This window comes from Pimephales promelas, chromosome 16 (assembly GCF_988280905.1).
Source record: "Pimephales promelas chromosome 16, fPimPro1.hap1.1, whole genome shotgun sequence".
Taxonomy (NCBI): Eukaryota; Metazoa; Chordata; class Actinopteri; order Cypriniformes; family Leuciscidae; genus Pimephales; species Pimephales promelas.
Window position 1 is genome coordinate 33,484,053 of NC_142784.1, and position 20,347 is coordinate 33,504,399.

At 33.9% G+C, this 20,347-nt stretch overlaps 1 protein-coding gene across 5 annotated transcripts in view; it reads left to right on the top strand.

The window, feature by feature from the left end:
- Positions 1 to 20,347, top strand: part of clcn2b (chloride voltage-gated channel 2b) — a 102,980-nt gene that overhangs the window by 15,922 nt on the left and 66,711 nt on the right. For 2 of the 5 annotated variants that reach the window (XM_089121558.1, XM_089121561.1), the window contains exons 2-10: positions 2,354 to 2,507; positions 5,021 to 5,065; positions 10,964 to 11,095; positions 12,314 to 12,442; positions 12,531 to 12,664; positions 14,310 to 14,387; positions 15,771 to 15,849; positions 17,261 to 17,386; positions 18,008 to 18,092. In XM_089121558.1, the coding sequence (XP_088977684.1) occupies positions 2,354 to 2,507; positions 5,021 to 5,065; positions 10,964 to 11,095; positions 12,314 to 12,442; positions 12,531 to 12,664; positions 14,310 to 14,387; positions 15,771 to 15,849; positions 17,261 to 17,386; positions 18,008 to 18,092 (962 nt within the window). The remainder of the gene's footprint in view (positions 1 to 2,353; positions 2,508 to 5,020; positions 5,066 to 10,963; positions 11,096 to 12,313; positions 12,443 to 12,530; positions 12,665 to 14,309; positions 14,388 to 15,770; positions 15,850 to 17,260; positions 17,387 to 18,007; positions 18,093 to 20,347) is intronic. The other 3 variants (XM_089121559.1, XM_089121562.1, XM_089121560.1) reach the window with 2 other exon arrangements.

Sequence of the window (20,347 nt, forward strand, 5' to 3'; positions counted from 1 at the left end):
TCATTCACCCACATACTCCCTCACTTAAACTCACTCATTCACCCACATACTCATTCACTCACTCACTTACACTCGCTCACTCACACTCACTCACTCACTCAGACTCGCTCACTCACTCATTCACAATACACAATAGAATGTAATAAAGTGCTGTCTCTCTCTCTCTCTCTCTCTCTCTCTCTCTCTCTCTCTCTCTCTCTCTCTCTCTCTCTCTCTGTCTGATCTCTAACAAGAGTGTTTTCAGAAGTTGCTACTTTAAATGTTGTTCTTGTGTTTTGGTTAAAAACACTGTTCCTCGGGGTCAGTCGGGTCGGGGTCACGAGTCTGGTTCGTCCGGCTGCATTTAGAGCGCATAACTGCACGCACACACACACACACACACACACACACACACACACGATAATCATAGCTTTCCCCTTCTCTGGGCTTTGTTGTTGCTGCATGTTTGTATGGTTTATTGTGTCTGTTTTTAGGTCCACGTCTTTATAACTCATTTTTCCTTCATGCTTTTGAAGATTTTTTTTTAGTTTTCAATCTTGATGTGGGTCATGTGACCTTGTTGTGAACACTTTATAAACCAACAGAAACTCTATTGAACTCTTTTGACTCTCTGTCTTCACTGTAATAAACAGCCTAGACTGATAAACTACATTTTAATATAATTATTATTTAGTATGGGTTCGAGTGTCACTTCAAGGACAAGTGCGTGTCCGTCTCCTGTTTGCCCATCAGTGTGTGTATGAGGGTGATGTAACGCTCTAGAAACTCCTAGGAATGGATAAATAAATATAATCTAATATATATACACATGCATGCTCTCATTTAGATAAAAATGTGTATGTACATTACTATTAAAACATTTTAAGAAAAATTCAGCTTTGATCACATGAATAAATTACACTTTACTATATATTCACATAGAAAACAGTTATTTTAAGTTGAGATAATATTTCACTGTTTTTACAGTATTTTTGGTCAAATAAACACAGCCTTGGTGAGGGGAAGAGACTCTCCTAAAAACATCTAATTAACCCCTTGACCTGTGTCTGACCTGGGTCAGTCAGTCCTCCATTGATTGACCAGTCGTAATGTGTCGGTCGATCATAACCCAGAAACTCCCGATCCTCCAAACATTAGATTCCACCTTTTCAGCAGAGATTCTGGGAAACACTTCCTGTGTCCTGTGTGGAATGCTGACAGAGCAACACACACACACACACACACATTGTTTGTGTAATAGGCCGCAGGGTTGGTGAGTTTATCAGGTGTCATTAAAACACCTGAACTGAAACAAAGAGGTGAAATTTGTGTGGAAATGTTGGGAAGTTGTGTTTCTAACAGATACGAGTGTGTGTGTGTGTGTGTGTGTGTGTGTGTGTGTGTGTGTGTCGGGCAAAAAGAAACCTGTTTCTGAAGAAGACTAATATGATAACTGCCCTTTGACCTTTGGCCTTTTGGGTGTGTGTGGAAATTGAGCTCTAGAGGTCAGACATAAAAAATAGAAACTCCACGAAAGACAAAATCAAAATCAGCCGAGCATCAGCAGAACAAAGATGGCAAACAGTGTCGTTCCATTACTATTTAACTATATACTGTATACACTTGTGTGTGTGTGTATTAAATACATTAAGAGATAATTCTTAAATTAAATATAAAATATTTTTGTGTGTACATACACATACAGTATATTATATTTAAAAAATATATATAATATGTAATATACATATACACACAAATTTTATTATACATTTTGTATATACACATACACACACAAATATATATATATATATATACACACACAGACACTTTTATTATACATTTTGCATATATATATATATTATATATACATACAAAATGTATAATAAAAGTGTGTGTGTGTGTATATATATATACAGTATATACTGTATATATATATATATATACACACACAAATATATATATATATATATTTGTGTGTGTGTGTGTGTATATATATATATATATATATATATATATATATATTTATGTGTGTATATACAAAATTTGTGTGTGTATATATATATATATATATATATATATATATAATATATTTTTTATATATAATATACTGTGTATATGTACACACAAAAATATTTTATATTTAATTTAAGAATTATCTCTTAATATATTTAATACACACACACACACACACACACACACACACACACACACACACATATATATATATATGTATGTGTGTGTGTGTGTTTTTTTTAAATGTATATAATATATTATATTTATGAAATATATTTAAATATTTATTTGATATATTTTCTGTTTGTGTTTATATATCATTTTATATGTGTCCCTGAGTTGACTGTGTGTGTGTGTGTAGATGTATGGCCGCTACACTCAGGAACTGGGTGTGTATGCGAAAGAAGAGGCGGCCCGTCTCCGAGAGGACAGTCGTCAGCGCCGCTCCCTCTCCGACCGAAGCCCGTCGCTCAAACTCCTCGAGTACGAGAAGGGAAGATGCGTCAAGTGTCGAAGTAAGTGACATCACGGTTCACGGTTACACCGCACTGACTCTTTACACACACACACACCTCGCTGTCAGTCATTTCTGTTGCTATAGCAACTAACTCTCTAACCCTGTGGTGCCTTTCGCTTGTCCATTAAAAATGACCATTGACATTAATCTACTATATTTTAGTTTTTTTATTGAATATTTTGTATTTTTAAGGGGTTTTATGGCACTAAATTAAATTTTACACTATTTATAATCCATTTTTGAGCATAGACATGAATATTTAATTTCCTAAGTAAGCCTTGAGCGCTTTAGAGCGACAGACTTCAGTTTGATCTCTTCTCAGAGACAGATTATGGCTGAAGTGAAAAAAGTGTAAAAAAGTGAACTTGGAAAAAAAGTTACGGAATTTTACATTTATTGTTATAAGAAATGCGCAAAAATACTATTTTCAATTTTTATAAGAAATATATATGTTCAAAGACATATTTTACTCTAAAACTGGGAGAAAATCAAAACCACATATCTAAACAAGTTCCGCATGTGAGTCTGATATCTCAGTAAATGAGTGTTCGGCTGCAGTACCGAACGCTTCCACTAGAGGAAACTCGACTCAAATTCGATTCGTTTATAATGCGTCATTTCTGACGGCGAGGAGCACAAGTGTGACTACAGGGCCATTTAACCTTTTCGATTCATGTCCATGATTTGTGTGTGTGTTCACACAGCAAGTGCCAAAACCTTTATCAAGTTTCGTACAATTTCAATAGAGTAAAAAATTCTACAAAAATAAATTTTCTGGTTAAAAATGAGTGAACCACAACAAACGAGGGATAAACGTTAGGGTTAAGTTATTTATGGTTTCATAAATAGATTTAAAAATGTTACGATCTTGTAAACATTACTGTTTTTACAATAAATATAATATTTAGATATTATAAAAATAGACCAAAAAAACAACAACCACTGGACCCCATTGACTTAACTGAGTGTGACAGATGTTCCTCAATCAGTGTTTCTGCATCATGACATCACACTAGCCATAACCTTCATTCGTTTGTCTCAATAATTACGCTTGGCTTATTGTGATTTATGCAAATGAGTGAAGACGTTTCAGTTTAATATGAGTTTAATATGACTGAGCAGACTGAACTCTTGGGTTGAAGCGCATTGCATGTCTGTCTTTATTGATCAGTGAAAGTGTTTACATCATGATTTGAATACGGCGCCCTCTACAGGACATTCACACCTTTGCACTTTATCAGCTCGAGCTTGACTCGTTTAAAAGCTCATCTTTCTTGCTTTTAATTATGCCTTTACCAAAAATGAAGTAGTTAATACTTTTGAGCTGTTATTTAATTTGATGTATTGTATGGAGGCCCTAAAGGGACATGGTGGCGGGGGAAACAAATATGAGATGGAGTTAAAATGACAAGTCAGTGCTTTTGCATTATTTAGGGATTAAAAGTAATGTTGCAAAAGATCATATGAAAGTTTGAAGCATTCAGTGTGTCGTAATATCGGTGTGTGTCCTGATGGGGGCGCCATCGCGCCACTGAGGGGACATGACACACACACACTGAGCTTTGATCAGAGTGTGTAACATATATAGAGGGTCAGAGGTCACCGGTCAGGTTCACTCTCTCTGACGGAGGAGATTCACTCTCTGTGCAATTCTGAGTCAAATCCAATAATGAGATCATGCATTAAATATTGAGAGGGAGACAAACACACACACACACACACACACACACCCACTCACTCATATATATATATATATATATATGTGTGTAAATATGTAAATACACATATTACACACACACACTCTCTCTCTTACACACACACACTTGTCCTGTAACAGATGTGATGTCAGCAGGATATCAGTGTGAGTCACGGGTCACCATGGTTACAGGTTGCCTCTTCTCAGGTGGATGGATGACCGGTTTGTTGCTGTTATGGCAACAGTGAAACTTAGATTAAATGATCACTTTCTGTGACATCATCATTATATCTGCTCCAAACGTCACCATGACAACCTCAGAGAGTGAAGCTGATCAGCTCTTCCTCTCTGCTGATCAATCTCACTGTTAAACATCCTGTGAGACATTTAGAGTGAGTGTGTGTGTCTGTGTGTAGCAATAGACACTGTTTAATGTCTACAGGAGATGAAAGACATGTTAAAATGTATTCATATGTCATCTTATATATGTATATAGATGTCAAACATCAAATGAACGATATCTAGATTAATGTCTCTGTGAGAATATACTCTGTTTAAGGTGAGTGATTTTGAGGAGACGACATGTTTGTTTTTTTCATCACGCTGTACTTTCTGTAGATCTGCAAATAGATCCTGGCACGAGTTTGTGTTTGCTAATAACAAGCTGATCGGTTCTCTAATCTCTAAGATGTGTGTTTTGCCATCTCTCTCTCTCTCTTGCTCGCTTGCTCGTACTTCATGGCTCATTTTCTCTGGTTTCTCCACACACACACACACACACACTTTTCCTCAAACTGTCTGTGGTTTGTCCTCAGGGTTTCAGTATGCCCTGGAATCATCACCTCCGGACTTTTTTTCTGGTAAAAACAAAACAAAAACAAAAAACACTTTAAATGCATCAGATTAAACACAAAAAAATGCATGTGTTGTTTATTAACTCGTGACTTCTAACATTCTAACATATGAACATATAAAACCCTGCTTTTTAGAAAAGCCTTTTATGGCTAACAGTGTTTTTATCTTTTTTAATGTTTCTGTTTTTATGTTGTGGCACTTTGAGGTCATTAAATTGATATAAAAAGTGCGTTACAAATAAAATGTATTATTATTATTATTATTATGAACTTAATACAAACTAAATTTTCATCAATAAAACAACGTCACATCTCTCTTTGACCATTGATGAACTGATATTTTCATGTGCTAGTACTTCAATGTGTTCATTTTGTAAACATAACTTGACAGTACTTTTGATGTTTTGTTCTACAATGTAAATTACACACACCTATAGTGAAAACGTGAATTTTTTACTTTAATAACATACATTAATAAGTGGATAGGCAGCATCGGGTGTGTGTGTGTGTGTGTGTGTTCAGTGTTAAAATGTCAAAGTATCATCAGGTTATGTTCACCACATTTGACATTATTAAACCCCTTTATAAAATCAGTTACACTCTGATGAGAGTTATATATATATATATATATATATATATATAAAAGATATATATATATATATATATATATATATATATTAAAGATATATATTATCTCTTATATATATATATATATATATATATGAAGAGTTCAGATGCAAAAGCCTCTAAATGCCATTTGAAATTTTCTTCTTTAATGATGATTTTTATCAAATTTGTATATTTAAGTTAAGTAATTTCACTTAAATTACAATTAATAGGTAATTATCATTGCCATTTAAGTGAAATTACTAAACTTAAATATACAAGTTTGATAAAAATCATCATTAAAGAAGAAAATTTCAAATGGCATTTAGAGGCTTTTGCATCTGAACTCTTCATATATATATATATATATATATATATATATTATTATATTTAATATATATTCCTTGCATTTGCCTGCATTAAAGGACAGGGACTGTATTAGGCCTTGTCTCTTTCAATTTGATTAACATATTTGAAGTTCACTGACAATATAGTTTTATATAATTAGTTTAATAATTAGATTCATAAAAAAATAAAAATACCTTTACCTATACATGTATACGTGTGAAACTTAAATATAGTGCAAAAGTTCATTTATTTCAGTAATTCAACATAAAATGTGAAACTAATATATTATATAGACTCATTACATGCAAAGTGAGATATTACAAGCCTTTATTTGTTAAAATGTTGATGATTATGGCTTACAGCTTATGAAAACACCAAATTCAAAATTTTTGTGTATAGAATATTGTGAAAAGGTTTTCATAAGATGTAAGCCATAATTTTTTTATTTAATAGGGACAATGCTTGTTAATGCATTATATTGAATAATTGAATAATAATCAATTGAAATTGAGGAAAATCTGTCCACAGGCTTTCATAGACAACATAGAAGGCCAGATTTCGTAGGTTTCGTTAGCTGTTCACACACTGGCAAAACAAAAAGCAATTTATACATGAAAAATCATACATATAACCTCTTTAATAGGAGGGGGGAGTAATAATACTTAAAAAAAATTGTCTCGATGTTTTTGCATATATGATTAGGTGATATAATGCAATATACAAAACACGTGCTCTGAAGGTAATTTTAGTTTTGTGAACAGAGAGCGAGGGGTTAAATGAAGAAGAGCAAGAGAAATGCGAGCTAATGATTTTGTTTTGATTGAGTGGTGTTATAAAGCAGAAGCCAGCAGTGACACACACACACACACACACACACACACACACACACACACACACACACACTCCTACATAAAGCCTTCACCCTCATTACATCTGCATAAACAAGACATTTAGGAGCTCCGCTTCTCAAACAGGCCTCAGTGTGTGTGTGTTCATCTCACACAGATAAAAAGTTGGTGTCTGCATTTCAAAGTGAATCGAGACGTCTGAAAACATGATTATAAGAGCATTATGTGTGTTTGAGACGCGTCCACGTCCACAAACATGTTCACACACACACACTGCTTCTCGCTCCATCATTCGGTGAGTCATCATTGGCTCTTATCGAGGTTGCCGTGGATACTAACAGTATCCGTGTGTTTAGCTATAAATGCGGAGGGTGACAGAGATGCTTTCCCAGACCTGTTGTTTATGAGAAGAATAAAGAAATAATGTTTTCAAAATGACTGTTATTGAGTTTAATGGACCAGTTGCACTCAAGAACGTACACACTTGATTTTATTATTTCACTGCGAAATGTAACTATATTATTCTCAGCTCTATATATAAAGTACGGAGATAAAGTACAGCTGTATATGCAACTTTATCTGTATACATAAAGTATGCACAAAATTATATATATATATATAGGGATAGGCAACGATTAATCGCGATTAATCGCATCCAAAATAAAAGTTTGTGTTTACATAATATATGTGTGTGTGTCTAATTAATTTGTATATATAAATACCCACACATGCATGTATATATTTAAGAAAAATGTGTTCTTAATATATCAAATATTTATATGTATATATAATATTAATTGTGAATAAATATATATAAAATATATACATGCACATATTTCTTAAATATATAAGAAAATATATAAGAAAAAAAAGAAAAAGAAAATATTTAAGAAAAATGTGTTCTTAATATATCAAATTTTTATATTTATATATATATAATATTAATTGTGAATAAATATATAAAATATATACATGCACATATTTCTTAAATATATAAGAAAAAAAAGAAAAAGAAAATATTTAAGAAAAATGTGTTCTTAATATATCAAATATTTATATTTATATATAATATTAATTGTGAATAAATATATATATATAAAAATATGAAGAGTTCAGATGCAAAAGCCTCTAAATGCCATTTGAAATTTTCTTCTTTAATGATGATTTTTATCAAGCTTGTATATTTAAGTTCAGTGATTTCACTTAAAAGGCAATGATAATTACCTATTAATTGTTATTTAAGTGAAATTACTGAACTTAAATGTACAAATTTGATAAAAATCATCATTCATCAATCATCAAAATCATCGGTTCTATGAATACGCAAATGAGCCCCGCCTCCACTCACTCAGCTCAGAGATCCACTGGTTGACGATGACACGTTGATCTGATTGGTACATTCATACATGTGACGTCACAAACACCAGCGATTTCAAACCGTGTTTTTGAGACTGTCGACTTATGAATTTACACATAGTGTGTCTTAAAGCTTATTAAAAACACCACAAAGACACATAAACAACATTTAAAAGCTGGATTTATTCCACAGTGGGACGTTAAAGTTTTCCTGCAAATTGCATACATACATTACACTCACATTAAGCGAATTATACATTGGTGCAAGTTAATTTAATGAGAATCATATTGAAAATAATGTGGTTTTTGCAACGCTTTTGCAACGGTTTGGCGAAACGCTCTTATAATAACTTCTATATTCTGAGTATAGTGTGTGTGTTTGAGTACATTACAATTATCGACGTATTATCCTGAAATATAATAAAGTTGTAGCTCAAAATCATGGCAGATCTAGTCCAGAATATGAACTTACACTCCTGACCTACTCAAACCAGTCATCTAACAATGCATTAACACTGTGTGCTTGTTTGAGTCATTGTTTTGATTAGATGTTTCACAGCCGAAAAGACCATTGTGTGTAGTTTAGTGTAAACACTAATGGAAGGATAACATTTAAGCTCCTGTTTGTGTTTCGGTCGATCGGATCACAAGTAGACGAGGCAGCTCTAGTCAGACAAGGTTTAAACCATAGATGTACATAATAAAGTCTAGATGTCTCGTCCGCACTGCTGTCCAATGGAGGTCAACGTCCGCACTGGCGGCCATCTTGCCACAGTCAGCTCGCTCACTCGTGACATTGTGTTTTAATGGTGCATGTTTTTTTAAATAGCCATAACTTGCTCAATTTTCTGCTGATTTTCTAACTTTTTGGTTTGTTATAAACATCAGAGATGTAGTTATGACACTGCACGAGTGTATCAATAAATAATCATCCAGAATTATAGCCACGTTAATAACGTTTGTAAAAAAAAATCCGTCAAGATTTCAACGTGAGAAGAGTATTTGTGTTGGTGCTAATGACTCATCTTACATCAGAAACCACAGAGCCGCCAGAAAGCTTGCCTGTGACAAGATGGCCGCCGGTGATGACGATAGAGACTCCGCCGTAACACGTCTAGCCTTTATAATGGATATCTATGGTTTAAACTGTCGGCTGAAGACGCAAGTTTGGTTTGAAGAGGAATAATGGACCAATCACAATTTTCTCTCATCACTTCTGATGAACATTAACCCGCCATAGACCCTCCCCTTGGAGAAATCAGGACAAAAGAGACCGATTAAAACATTATGTGTCTCTCTCGTCTACTTGTGATCCGATCGTAATATCAGCTGTAAACAGAGCCTTATTTACCATAATGAAAGGCCATCCAGGGAAAGTTGTTTCTCTTAGTTGAACAATATTAATAATACAAATAAAAAAGAAATACTAGTGGGAGAAAAGTGTAATCATACCATTTTTTTCATTGTGCACATTTTTGTTTGACTTTAGCTCATTTCTTTTTTTTTTTTTGGAGGTGTTCATGTTTCCAGCTAAAGTTAGGAATTTAACTTATGCGCAAAATTGAAATATGACATAAAACATTTGCGAATTAAGCAGAGTTTCCATCCCAGGTGTTCAAGAGAACAAAATCATCACTTCCTGGGAAATTGGCGCAAAATATCAGAAATAAAAACTAGGGCTGTCAAACGATTAATCGTGATTAATCGCATCCAAAATAAAAGTTTGTGTTTACAAGATATATGTGGGTGCACTGTGTATAGTTATTTTATATATATAAATACACACACATGCTTGTATATATTTAAGAAAAAATATTATTTATATACAACATATTTATATATAATATACATATAAATCTATATACAGTATTCGCATGAAAATATTTCTTAAATATACATGCATGTGTGTGTATTTATATATATATATATATAAAATAATTATACACAGTGCACCCACATATATGATGTAAACACAAACTTTTATTTTGGATGATGCGATTAATCGCGATTAATCGTAAACACAAACTTTTATTTTGGATGCGATAAATCGCGATTAATCGTAAACACAAACTTTTATTTTGGCTGATGCGATTAATCGCGATTAATCGTAAACAACCTTTTATTTTGGATGCGATTAATCGCGATTAATCGTAAACACAAACTTTTATTTTGGATGCGATTAATCGCAATTAATCGTTTGACAGCCCTAATAAAAACGTAAGCTGCTGCAATCGGGGAAGTTTTTCTTGAGTTTCTCAGAGCGTCCGACGAAACACACTCGTGTGAGATGCCAAATCATTCCGATCACACACTTCAGAAACACCAAACCAACATGTGAGATGCTGCGATGCCATTGGTCCGCTGGTTACTCCAGTTATCCAATCACATCCTCTGTTGGGGCAAAGTCACATGTGTTTCTTGTTGCGCATTGGATTTATTCGGTAAATGTTTTTCCATAGTAGTTTATACGCAAGCCGTCTTATCGGATAATAAAGTATCCGCCTCAATTGAGAATTTATGCACATCTTGGCTTTTCCATCCATCGTTTTTTAGGCAATATGCTAAATATTTGGATCATTTTTTTTTAGGCAATATCCCAAAATTCGCATAATCATACAGTAGGTGGATTGAACTGTTGACATCTTGCTCTGCTTTGGGAATTGTGGGTAGTGCAGTTAGTTCTTGTTTTTGGAGTTTTCCAGGTGTGCATTGATGCATTGTGGGTAATGTAGTCTTTCCTGTGGAGTCTGTGCAGTGCACTGCCAGCGGTTCTTCATGTTGCGGGTCGGCGAGGACTGGATCTTCCTCATCTTGCTGGGACTCGTCATGGCGCTGGTCAGCTTTGTTATGGATTTCTGCATCGCCCTCTTATTACAAGGTGAGTGTGTGTGTGAAGATGTAAGGAATTGACACATAATATCTGTGTTTGTTTTGTTCAGTTGCTATGTCATTTTTTCAGTGAACACTGGCCCCCTAATAAAGGACAGTCTGAACATTAACCACAGCAATTCTGAAGTCTCTAACTCAACCGCTCTAGCGCCACCAACTGGCCAAAGTTGCAGTCATGTTTATGTTCAAGAAACACTTGAAGATACCCTCACAGTTTCGACACAGTGCCACCTATTGGTCAGGAGATATGAAAAATGGCTTTAACTTCTGAACATTTTGACTCATGTGTCTTTAAATTTGATGCAGCATCCCGAGTCAAACCATACCCAATATTCCCATGTCGGCCATTTTGGGCGTCTTTAATATTTGTCATGAAATGCTGTATTTTACGAATGCATTGGCGTACTGCATTCAACACAATGACCTGAAGGTACTCAAAAATTTGAGGCAGTGTGGTCAAGAATTATAATGAAATTTTAATTGCTTTTGATTTGTTTAGCCTGTTGTCATCAATAACAATTATGTCATAATTGGACAAACTTCCTATCTGCTATTTTGCTTTATTTGAATTCCTACTTTTTCAAACCCGATTTCCACCAGATTCGATTCAATTTGACTCTGAATCTGACCATTCTGGCAAAAAGTTATGGAACTTAAAAAAAATTTTTTCAACGAATTTGATGGCATGATGCCAAACTGCATCTGAGGCCGTATCTCGGCAAGGCTTTGGCATATTGACGGCAAAATTGGTGCGTGTAATTGTCACCCAACACTGACCACACCAAACGAATTTGGTGTTAGCGCCACCTATTGGTCAAAAGTAATAAGGAATTGTGTTGCATTGAAAGTGATTGTGTTTATGCTTAAAATCATCTCCAAATGCCTTTTACTTTCACAGTCGGTTTGATGCTCACCGCTGATGTTTGCTCATCATAATCGCTGTCTTGTTTTAAGCACAAACTCACTTCATTTTAATGACTTTTTTCAGAAAACAAAAATGCATGTCTTACGTCATTTTGCTTCTCAAGTAAATGAACCTTGATATTAGAATTGTTGGATATTTTTAATGGAAAACAACAAGACAAGAAGTTTAGATTTTAGTTTAAAAAGTTTAGTTTAGAGTGTAGTTACTTTGTCATTTATCTAATTGAAATATAGTACATACAGTTCCCTGCAAGTGTCCACTTGTGTGTTCTGCTTTCTACAGCTCAGAAGTGGATGTATGGTGGTTTGGACAGTAACGTCATCCTGCAGTATTTGGCTTGGGTCACTTATCCTGTGGTTCTCATCAGTTTCTCTGCAGGCTTCACACACATAGTAGCGCCTCAGGCCGCCGGTGAGACACACTTACTGTACATTCACACACTCATAAGAGCTTTCTGTTCTTCTTTTTCGTCATAATTCAGCGTTTATCTCTCAATCAGGGTCTGGTATTCCTGAAATGAAGACGATCCTCAGAGGAGTTGTGCTGAAGGAGTATCTCACGTTGAAAACGTTCGTGGCCAAAGTGGTCGGACTGACCTGCGCACTGGGCAGTGGTTTGCCTCTGGGAAAGGAGGTGAACATACACAGATTCAGAGATTGTGTTTTAAGCGCGAGATCTAATTTACCTGCCCTAAGTGTGGTTGTAGCATCTTTAAAGGGTTAGTTCACACAAAAAATGAAAATTACGGTCGTCCCAAGCCCGTCAGACCATCTCCAGAACACAGTTTAAGATATTTTAGATTCAGTCCAAGAGCTTTCTGTCCCTCCATTGGAAATGTGTGTCCGGTATACTGTCCTTGTCCAGAAAGGAAATAAAGACATCATCAAAGTAGTCCATGTGACATAAGTGGGTTAGTTACAATGTTTTGAAGCATCGAAAATACATTTTAGTCCAAAAATAACAAAAACTACGACTTTATTCAGCATTGTGTTGGCTTTCGGTTCTTTTGTTTTTGGGTGAACTATCCCTTTAACCCTCAGGTGCTCTTCGTTTCGGAGTCACACTTGTTATCCACCGGACACCTAAAAATGAAATTTCCTCCATCCCAGTAAAACCAATGCAATTTATTTTCAACAATATTTATTCTTTGTAATTTAGTATTTTGAGACAATTTGATTGAATTTATTAATATTTATGCAATATTTATGGTCTATTTTTGCCATGGAAAAAAATATATATTTTTCTATATATATATATATATATATATTTATTTTAAATTAATGCAGTATTTTAGTTTAATATAGAGTCTAGGCCTTCAGTAAAAAAATATTTTTTGAAGAAAATTAGCACCATCTGGTTACAGTATAGATAAAAAGCGTAGAATCATGGTGTAACCACTAGATGGCATGTACAGCTCTCTATGGAGAAGCATGTGAATTCCCCAGATGTTTATGAACACTTTTTTTTTTTTTTTGGTGGTGGATTTGAATATATATTTGAAGCAATCTCAAAAACTGTTTTTTATTAAAAAATAAAAAATAAAAAATTGTGAATTTTTGTGTTTTTGTCAATTTCCCATTCATTTCCTATGGGGGTCATTTTTGACCAAAGACCACAAGTGTGACTATTTTTTTAAGACCACTTAAGCATGCTCGGATCATGACCTCAATTTTTTGGTGTGTTCACATACATAATGCCTTAAAAGTCACCAAGTTTCGTAACATTCCGATGAAGCTGTGATTTTTAAAAATTCAAAACATTCTTTTTGTAATCAAAATTTATTGGTGTGTATGTGTATAACAGTGTGTTTGTATGTGTGTGTGTGTGTGTGTGGGTGGGTTTGTCTGCTTTGCACTCTAGATGTTGTAGAGTGTCACCCCTTTCCTGCGGTGTACTTTTTTTTTTTTAGAATTGTGGCCGATTTGTAGATTGCACGTACAATAATTCAGAGATTTTTTTTTTTTTTCAATTTCCCATTCATTTCTTATGGGTCGGTCATTTTTGACCGAAGACAACAAGTGAGACTATTTTTTTACGACCACTTAGCATGCTCGGATCATGACCTCAATTTTTTTTTGTATTCACATACATAATGCCATAAAAGTCACCAAGTATCATAACATTCCGATGAAGCTGTGATTTTTAGAAATTCAAAACAGAAAATTATTAGGTCAGAAATGACCGAAGAGCACCTGAGGGTTAAAGGGTTCCTACTTTGTTTCAGATTCATCACAAGCCTAATGTGTGTGTGTGTGTGTGTGTGTTTTCTATCCTGTAGGGTCCGTTTGTGCACATTGCCAGTTTGTGTGCTGCTCTTCTCTGCAAATTCATGTCTTTCTTTGGTGGAATTTATGAGGTAAGTTTCATAGCCTCCAATTTTAGTCAAACTCCTCTAATAGCACTAAATGCAGTACACATAAACGGCTGAAGATCTTGGGTCGTATTTTGTACCAAAGTGAAGTAATGGACCGGTCTTTAAAAAAATAATCGTTATAATGGTTCGGTACAATGTACTTATTGAGCTGATGTTGTATTGCAGAATACTTGTGCTGCTATTGAGGTGGATTATGGGTAAGCAGGGCCTAAAAATAACTTTTTCCCCACACCTGCCAGTGGACGATGACTTAAGAAAATTTGCCAGCAAGCCATAAATATTTTTTTGAAATATGAAATAGGGATGGGCAACGATTAATCACATCCAAAATAAAAGTTTGTGTTTACATGATATATGTGTGTGTAGTGTGTATAATTATTTTGTATATATAAATACCCACACATGCATGTGTATATTTAAGAAAAATGTGCTTTTAATATATCAAATATTTATATTTTATCTAATATTAATTATGTATAAATATATATAAAGTATATACATGCAAATATTTCTTAAATATATACATGCATGTGTGTGTATTTATATATACAAATTAATTATACACACTACACACACATATATTATGTAAACACAAACTTTTTATTTTGGATGCGATTAATCGTTGCCCATCCCTACCATGAAACTGTTTTTGCAAAAACAAGAAGTTATGACACCAAAATTTTAGATATCAATCACAATTCGGAATTGTCTACCACAGCTGAAACTACTAAAATAAAATACATTTAAAATATTATTAAAGCCGAATAACAGTAGTTTTCAGGTAGAGGTATTGACTAAAGTAATCAAATGTAAAAGTCTTCACTGCATAAATTAAACATCAATAATAAAAGTTGCAAAAGTTAAGAGCAGTGAGTGATTTTCTTTGTGCTTTGTTGCTTTATTAACATTTAAAGCAGCTATGTTTACGAGGACGCTCGCCGAGACGGGTATTTTTGGCATATTTTCTGTGAATTTGTCTGTTCAAGTGCAAGAAAAAATGAAAGAGAGCTCAATTCAGTATTTGTGCTCTGTCTGTTTCAATATTTCTTCTTTTTTTCTGTGTGTGTGAGAGTGTTTCATGGAAATCAATCTAAAATATATGTATTTCTGCGTTTCTCTCGATGAAGTTTTCCTTTTGTGAGGATAAAACTTACCGCGATATCATCTCTGAATAGATTTACCAAATACAGGTGTGTGTCTATGTGTGTGTATCTGTTTGTAGATTGTGTGTGTTCTATAAATTGTGACTTTTATTGTGTTGGATTGTGCTGGTGTGTATGTACTTCTGTTTTTGGGTTGAGCAAAAGAGGTCAAATAGTGTGTTGTCATATATTAAATGTTCTGTTGTGTGTGTGTGTTGAACAGAACGAGTCGAGAAACATCGAGATGCTTGCGGCTGCCTGTGCTGTCGGGGTCGGCTGCTGCTTCGCTGCTCCTATTGGAGGTGAAACTGGGGGAATCTGGGATAAAACATCCCCAAAGAGAGACTGCACAAGAACAAAAACTTGTGTTAATGTACCCACCATGTTTATGCAGAATTTAAGAAATTGTTAATTGCCTTATTTTCAATTTTTCTCTAAACTAAGTGCAATTCAGTCAAAACATTAAACAGCCATTAGAATAATTTAAAGGGGACATTACAGATTATTTTTTATTATTTCAATATTTTCCTTGAGATTTGTTGTTTGCACAACAAAATTAATAATAAAAAATAAATACGAGGTCCTTTGGCTCAGTTTTTAAGACAAATGTTATATGAAATTAAAGTATTAAAAAAATTTAATTGCATTATTACGGAGGCGTATTGCATTCACTTGAAGAAAAAAATCTACTCTGTTTTTCTGAATTAACGAGTTAATTTTTCATGAGAAAAAATTTTTTTTGCTCTGTTTTTCTGAATTAACGAGTTAATTTTTCATGAGAAAATTTTTTTGCTCTGTTTTTCTGAATTAATGAGTTAATTTTTCATGAGAAAAAAAGTTTTTGCTGTTTTTCTGAATTAATGAGTTAATTTTTCATGAGAAAAAAAAAATTTCTCTCTTTTTCTGAATTAATGAGTTAATTTTTCGTGAGAAAAAATTTTTTGCTCTGTTTTTCTGAATTAACGAGTTAATTCAGAAAAACCGAGCAAAAAAAAAAATTCCATGAAAAATTAACTCGTTAATTCAGAAAAACAGAGCAAAAAAAATCCATGAAAAATTAACTCATTAATTCAGAAAAACAGAGCAAAATATTATTTTCTCATGAAAAATTAACTCATTAATTCAGAAAAACAGCAAAAACATTTTTTTTCTCATGAAAAATTAACTCGTTAATTCAGAAAAACAGAGCAAAAACTTTTTTTCTCATGAAAAATTAACTCGTTAATTCAGAAAAACAGAGCAAAAAAAATCCATGAAAAATTAACTCATTAATTCAGAAAAACAGCAAAAACATTTTTTTTTCTCATGAAAAATTAACTCGTTAATTCAGAAAAACAGAGCAAAAACTTTTTTTCTCATGAAAAATTAACTCGTTAATTCAGAAAAACAGAGTAGATTTTTTTTTCTTCAAGTGAATGCAATACACCTCCGTACATTTTAACTCAAATTCAAATTAGAGTTCAGAATCAATTCAGATTTATGAGCTAAAATGGAGTTGATTCAGTTATGATATGAATGGCACAAATTAAAAACGTTCAAACAAAGACAAAATAATGTAATAATTGCGTATTAATTGTACATATTAAGTTGGGGAGAATAGGGACACAATGTTATTTTTGGGTATTTACTGTTAATTTGAAGGGAAAAAAGTAGAAAAAAGACATTAACTCGTATGTGTGTGTGTGTGTGTGTGTGTGTGTGTGTGTATTTCAGGTGTATTATTCAGCATTGAGGTCACCTCCACGTTTTTCGCCGTCCGAAACTACTGGCGTGGATTCTTTGCTGCTACGTTTAGTGCCTTTATCTTCAGAGTTCTGGCAGTGTGGAACAGAGATGAAGGTGTGTGTGTGTGTGTGTTTTAAAATGCCCCTGTTATGCTATTTTAAACATTTCTAGTTTTGTACTTGTACAATGTTTACATGCATCAAACGTCAAAAAACACTTTAATTTTCTCATAATATCCACTACAGAAAAGCTCTTTTATCTCAGTGTCTGAAACGCTTCGTTTGCAGATTCAGTCTCTCTAAACCCCGCCTCTCTGAGAGCTGCTCTGCTGTGATTGGTCAGAAAGCAAATGCTCATGATCATATCTGAATCTCAGCTCTTGAACAACACGAACCAAACTCTTCCAGTCTCAGATACACTACAGTGATGGGGGCGGGGCTTAGAGACGCTGTTCAGCCAATCAACACCACAGGCTGGGCTTTATGCTAATTAGTTACACATATACGCAGGTTCAGCTGGAAAAAAGACTGGAATTACAGTTCAGAATCGATAGAAAACTCTTATTTATCTGCACTTTGATCTTTGTAGATGTTTTACATTCACATATGGCTCTATTACACACTATTGTACATGAAAGGTCATGTCTCAAACAGCAGAATAGGGTATACTGTATATTACTGTATAATACTGTATATTTTGAGTATTAAAGGAATCCTCTCTCTCTCTCTCTCTCAGAGACGATCACGGCTCTCTTTAAAACCCGGTTCAGGCTGGACTTCCCCTTTGACCTCCAGGAGCTTCCAGCCTTTGCTGTGATCGGGTCAGTTCTGCCTCTTGTTTTGTTCTTCTTGTTTCTTTGCATTTGTTGCGTACCAACTCTTAACAATGCAAAAATCATGTTCTTAGTATATCTGCCCTTAAAAACAATGACAAATTACCAGGCAAACTAAATTAGCGAGGTAACTCAAATTCAATTGTCCTTGATCTTTTTACAAATAAGAGGACCTCACTTTTCATGATTTGTCATCGCAACATCTTTTCTTTTGTCAAATCCACTTAGATCATTTTATGTGGTTCAGATAACTTAATATTTTGAGTTTCTTTTGATAAATTCATTCTCCTTCATTGTATTAACTAATTTTTTAAATTTCAACTAACTTAAAGGTATAGCGGAGGATCTTTCCGAATTTTAGAGAAGACCCGCCCTCTCCAATTAAAAAAAAAAAAAAAAATGCACATGCACAAACACAACACTCCCGAGAGGGAACACCTACTATTACGCCTTGCACAATTATGTTGCAAATTGTAAACGAACTCAAAAATATTCATAAAAAAGACAACATGTCAAATGCCCTTCCGTGTTTTATTTACTTATTATACTGATCGATTGAGTGACCGAGGACTCAAGACATGATATGTGCAACCCTGTATCACACGAAATACGATCTGAGGAAACTATTTTGCAAATCGCAATTACGTTACATAGCAACATATAAGCAGTGCTATTACGTTGGTCCTTAATCTAATATGTCTCATTGTTAATACGTAGGTATTAATAAGTTATTTTTATACATAGTTGCGTATGGAGAAGTAGCTTGTTGCATTTGTGTAATAATAAACACACAAGGTTTTAGAATATGAACACATGAACACGCAAGATTTTAGAATATTTCAGCGTGATACCATTTACCATTTTGGTCAAAAGGCTACTTTAGACAAATTGAGATGTTTACCGTGTCTATGCGGTGCATGACTTGTGCCAGGGCTAGCATTGCTAAGTAGCTTGCATTAACTTTTACTAGTGATTTTAAATGGATTTCTCCAAATAGCATGACAAACTTTACCTGTGTAGTAGAATCTTCGCGACTGCGGCATCAGTGAGAAGCCCAACCTGTGCTTTTAGCGCACGCCAGCGTGTGATATTCACCCAAAATCACTCCGGTCTTGTTTCTATATTCTGCGGCCTTTCTCTTCTTATCATACACTTAGTATACTTTTTTTTCTCTTTCGACCCTCAGCCATTTTCAAAGGAATGGCTGAAACCGCAACTCCGACATAATACACCTGAAAGTGAAAACTACATAGGGATGAGCACGTACGACGGCCTTACGTAAACATATCACCAGAATGATTGACGCTTAGATCGACCAATAGTATAGACTACCCACCCGGAAAAAGAAAATCCTCCGCTATACCTTTAAATAAAAGTAACCTGGTTGCCTTAATTTCAAGTAAAACCAACAATATTTTTTTTTACATTAGTGTACTATAAGAATATCCGGCTAGATTCAGAACTCAAAACTTTCTTGTTAGTCCAAAAAAATTTTTTTTTTCTCAGAAAACGACTCATTTTGAATTTTGTCACATTATGACATCATAGTGCGACGAAAGACCGCCTCTACAAAATTGAGCGACGCCCACTTCTGCATCATTGCCTATTTAACTCCGCACATTGATTCACGCATGTCGTAGTAGTTACTGTAGGCACACCTCCATCATTGTGATCCTAACACTTAGAAAGTGTGATGAACTTCATTTTTAAAGAAGCTCCAATCAGATCATGTCACAGTTTATTTGTTTGTTCGCTTCGTTTTACTGCGGATTCATTTTTAAACAAGACTGAAAATAAAATATTTTGATTTGATTTTTTTTTATTTGATATCTTTATTTTGAACATGTAAATAAAAAATACAAATATGAATCAATGAAACAAGGAATATTGATAAAAAAACTAAAATGATGAACAAAGTAAAAATCCATACTTTCCAGTACTTGAAGAAAAACAAACAAAAAAAAAACTCTATTTACATGTGCAAAAAGGAGTAGGAAGAAGTAAAACTTATGTTATCTAATTAAAAAATATGTGTTTGGTTTCTTTCCTTAATCATTTGATTTGTCGTAGCATAGTATCACTGTTTATTATGATGTCTAGTATCGAACTTAAATGCTTTAATTTATGTAAATATGTCTGGTAACACTTTACAATAAGATTTCATTTGTTAACATTAGTTAACATCAACTAACAATAATTCTTCAAGTAAACAGTAATATCCTAAAGCGTGAAGAAATGTGTCC